Genomic DNA, 5000 nt, shown 5'->3' with positions numbered 1-5000 from the left:
TTCACACAATTACATCATTTCAACGCAAATCAATAATTCATTTCCATTTACTGTATATGGTTGATAGCCGTGTAATAAGCGGGATAATGTACACTCAGACAATTATCACAAAACAAACCCCTTCAGGGTGATACAAGAGTCGTCCGCTCCGTGTCGGGATCCTGATCACCCTGTCAGGGTTTATTTTGCGAGAACAACCGGCTGACTGTACGTTATCTCTTACATATCACTTGTGATTTAGTGATAAATGTTCACACTGTTTCTGTGTCAGTCTGTGGACTGTGAGATGATTCATAACTGCTGCATACGAGTCTGTGTGTGTGTTCAGATCTCAGCAGCCGTCAGAAGATTTAACACTAGAAGAATCGCTTCCAGGGGCCGAACACAAGCAGGTCACCTGACCGCCGCCGCAGAACACCAAAGGAAACTATTTGCAGAATATCCCGCTCTATCTATTCAGTACAACGGCAATGGACAGATTCCACTTTCAAGCTACAAAAAGGATGCAAAAGATTGTTAAACTAGTCCATGTGACTCCAGTGTCATATTCCATGTGTTCTGAAGGCAGATGATGTGTCTTCTTGACACCCGTTGCACGTTCATGAGAGTACATTGCTTTGTCTTTGAAGCTTGAAAGCGAATCACTATCCACTGCCGTTCTATTGGGAAAATGGGGAGAATTTCTTCACAGTGTTCCATAGAAGAAATTCTATTTTTACATTTTTTTAGTAGGTCCTCATGGTGGCGCGGTTACTCACCTCAATCCTGGTGGCGGAGGACAAATCTCAGTTGCCTCCGCTTCTGAGACCGTCAATCCGTGCATCTTATCACGTGACTCGTTGTGCATGACACCGCGGAGACTCACAGCATGTGGAGACTCATGCTACTCTCCACGATCCACACACAACATTCATCACTAATCGACTGACAGCTCCTACAGTAACACTACAAGAATAAAACTTCTATTTGATTATTACAACATGACTCAACTAATGCTGCAGGACACAAGTTTTCATTTCGGTTTTGTTTTATTAAAGTCGATGTGCAACTGTTTAGTGCAGCTGTATGACGTCACATTGAAGGAAACATGCAAAAAATCTGGTCATATTTGACACTTGTTCGGGTCATAATGGCTAACACATTGAGCTGTGATGCGTCAGGAGTGATGGACTGTAAGGCAAAGCAGGTTTCCAGCGATGATAATGAAGAGTCCCTTTCAAAGAACTTGATATGAGCAGATCTTTGATGATTCTCAAGCTGAAAGAGTGTTTGATCCGTTCATCAGTTCACTGGATGTCTGTGTGTGTTTTTGTGTGTGTGCTCGGCTCTTCAGTGAAACTGTCCACATGTATTTGTACATGAACAAAAACTGTATGAATATCAAGACCCTTTAGAGTGATTCCAATCTGAAACTTCATGGCACATAAAAGTAACTGTTCCACAGTCCATTCACTTTATTTCTCTGCATATGGAAACACAAGCCATGAGTTTATACAAGCAAGAAATACACTATCAAGGGTTCAACACTGTGGCATTACTAACAACCCCTTCCCACATCACAAAGGGACAAATTCAAGGGTGAAACTGGTTTCAATTCAGATTCTCTCGCCCCATTCCAGATGAGGTGCTCCCTGTTTTGTTGTCTCATTCACAAGTGTCCACTACAAAGTGCTCATTATTTTAAATTTGATACAGCTAGTGGAGAAAATAAACAACAAAAATAAAAGTAAACAAATAAAACCAGTAACAAAAATATCAAAGCATACTGAAAACTTCATACGATGTACAAAAACAGGAAAATATGGCAACAGCAGCATGATTTCACGTCATCGGCTCCTGCTGATACCGACAACACTTGTAAGAAAGGTCCCGTTCGGCATGCGTGGCGTGATTGGTCAAGCCCAGATTGCACAGGAAGTCACACGTGTCCCACCCTGGTCAGTAATGATTGTCTGAGGCAGATCAAGCTCTGCTAAAGTGTGTGTACTGTGTCAGACGTCCTGCGCTCTGAAGGTCCAGGTCTCTTCACAGTACCGTTTAGTCTACGTCAGGTTGTCTCTCGTCGTCTGGAGCGAGTCGCTCATGGAGAGGTAGTTATGCGGTGGGGCCGGGGCCCTGGCTCTGTGTGAGGGGTCCGGTCTGAGCTCCACCAGAGGTCGGGGAGGCCGTCTGGACCTGCTGCTGGAACTGAGCGAGCTGTTCAGGGCTGGCCAGGTTCTTCAGCAGCGTGTTCTCCTGTTCCAGCTGAGAGTTCCTCTCAATCAGCTCCTTTATCTGCTCCTTCAACACCTCCACCTCCTCACGCACCGCATACATCAGGTGACTCTTCACCAGGTCCTATGAGAACATGACAGAACATAATGCTCATCCACAGTATCATTGACAGTACAGGACTGAACACTGATCGAAACAAAACCCATACCACTTCTTGTTTTCAATGACTTTTCCAGTCATTTGTGATTACTAAAGATGATTACTTTGTATAGATTAGGGACGCACAATTAATCGAAAAAATAATCAAGATTACAATTACAACTGCCACAATTAACTACTCATAAAAAGTGTCAATTATAGCATTCCATTCAGGTCTACTCCAGTTGCATGAATTGTTTTCCCATGCTTGAGCATTGTAACCAATAACAGACATGTTGACTGTGTGCATGGATGCAGTGGCGAATCACATTTAAATGAGTGTTGATCTGTAATGACAGACAGTCCTAATGAGCACGTCTGAACCCTTTAATGCATACCTTGGGTCTTTAGTGACCCGGGACGTCATCTATTTATTTATTTATTATTTTGAGTTATGCCACAGTTATGTACAGACAGTACCTTTTTTTTTGTGAAAGTGTTTTACTATGGAGATGTCGTCTGAGATGCAACTGTTTATTCAGAGAATCTATGACTGTATAAGATTAAATACTATTCTCTAAATACTAAATACTCAATGCTATTTTCAAAACTTCATTTAAACATATAAAGGCCTTGTGCAGAAGAGAAGCGGTGAGTTAATAGAATTAGAACGTTCTTCAAATCATGTTACTGAACAAACACAAACAAGCTCAAACACAATTCAAGGCCCATCTAATCCACATACACACTGTTCAAAGCGCCATGAGTTTTCAGTGCATATGATCTCTGGCTTATGAGCACATAAAGGAACAGAATGTTCTTCTGCCAGAGGGTGGAGCCGCTCATTTATAACAGGCATCCATGTCTGCGTTTGCCTAGCAACAACCACAAGCTCCAATTTAACTACAATATCAACACACATGGGCTATATGGGAAAATATCATGGTTATAAACTGAGCAGAAGGTAAGTAGCTGTTTGAATAAATTACTTTTGTGTAGTAGTGAAATCCAGACTACAGATATCTGACAAAATGATGTCAATCACATCTAAACGTGACATTTAAATTAAATGACCTCGTGCCACCAAACCAGCCCATCTGGCACCAACAATCATCCATGCGATTATCTAATCAGCCAATCATGTTGCAGCAGTGCAGTGCATAACATCATGCATATACGGGTCAGGAGCTTCAGTTAATGTTCACATCAATCATCGGAATGGGAAAAAAATGTGATCTCAGTGATTTGGACCGTGGCATGATTGTTGGTGCCAGACGGGCTGTTTTTTTGGCACGAAGGGGACCTACACAATATTAGGCAGGTGGTTGATCGGTGTACGTCATGAATACTAGTTGATCATCATCATGTCTGCTTATGTAAAGATGATATTCACAATCAGTGAGCAATGTTGATTATAATAAAGATGATTTTATTGCACAAACTCACCATGGCTTGCTCGATTTTGTTGTCTATGGCGACCACACTGGCTCCTGATGAACTGTGAAGAGAAGAAACACATTCAGAACCGATGAACACCATTCATTCATTCGGAGGATGTTGCATAACGGATCTGCGGACGGATTCACTGTTCACACATCCTAAAAACAACACCAATAAACGACGAATTAAATGATGCAACCGAAAGTGAAAGGAGCAATCAGAATCACATTCAGAGGAGCATCGATAAATCCGGATCGATGCAGATCACGATATATTTCTCGATTGATTTCCTGAATATTCACCTTTTGTCGATCGTAACGGGTGAAGAACTCTCAGCGCCCAAAACCGACGATAGAAACGAGATGGAAAAATTCCTCAGTTGACAAACACCGACATCCATCGCCACCGAGTAACACGGAGAATTCATTCTATTCCGCCCATAAAACAGACCGAATACAGCTGAAATCAGTGTGCACAAACAGAAATGTACAAATCGAGTCACATTCTCAATCCAGAGTTATCTGGCCAGTGATGTGCCGAACACACCTGCTCGACACAAAGACGCTCTGAATGAGACTACAGTACAGAGATCTGCAGCCGCGGAGAGATTTGCATAATAAAAGTGGGCTCAGCGCACGCCGGCACGCCATTGGCTGAGATAGTGGGCGATTTGAATAACCCGTGCAGCGCCCCGCCCCCACCTGCTGCTGTTTCTGTGTGATCAGAGCTGCAGCTCGAGCTCGGCGGAACAGAACCGAGAGACACGAGAGGGAGATTACAGAACTTTCTACACACAGAATCGATGCATGTTATCAAAACTATCGCCACGTTACATAAACTCTATAATAATCTGTACCTGTAGTCCACACAGGAACAGGAAACAATAATTAAACACTGAGTTACAATAATGCATGGAGCTGTGTATTGTAAGCAATGAGAATCAGCAGAACTGCGCCACCTGCCGGTTAATAGATGAAGTGCAGCCTCAGTTATCAGGCACATGTAGTGATCATGTCTCAGTTATTTTACCCATAAATCACGTTTTTCAGGTTTTAGAAATACAAATATCATCATTACCGCAATATAGAATTGGAGTACACACTCTTGTACATACTCATCCTCAAAATCTTCACTTTCATGCTAACTGGACACACACACACATTATATATATATATATATATATATATATATATATATATATATATATA

At 42.0% G+C, this 5000-nt stretch overlaps 1 protein-coding gene across 3 annotated transcripts in view; it reads right to left on the bottom strand.

Moving 5' to 3' along the window:
• Positions 1-1009: 1009 nt before the first annotated feature.
• LOC127449555 (TSC22 domain family protein 1-like) overlaps positions 1010-5000 on the bottom strand; it is a 26444-nt gene continuing 22453 nt past the window's right edge. For 2 of the 3 annotated variants that reach the window (XM_051713061.1, XM_051713063.1), the window contains exons 2-3: positions 3799-3850; positions 1010-2337 (exon numbers count right to left, since the gene is read on the bottom strand). In XM_051713061.1, coding sequence (XP_051569021.1) covers positions 2095-2337; positions 3799-3850 — 295 coding nt within the window. In that variant the 3' untranslated portion in view covers positions 1010-2094. Of the gene's footprint in view, positions 2338-3798; positions 3851-4094; positions 4779-5000 lie in introns of those variants that run through there. The other variant, XM_051713062.1, reaches the window with a different exon arrangement.

This window comes from Myxocyprinus asiaticus, chromosome 12 (assembly GCF_019703515.2).
Source record: "Myxocyprinus asiaticus isolate MX2 ecotype Aquarium Trade chromosome 12, UBuf_Myxa_2, whole genome shotgun sequence".
NCBI classification, from domain to species: domain Eukaryota; kingdom Metazoa; phylum Chordata; class Actinopteri; order Cypriniformes; family Catostomidae; genus Myxocyprinus; species Myxocyprinus asiaticus.
This window is presented reverse-complemented; position numbering and strand designations above follow the sequence as displayed.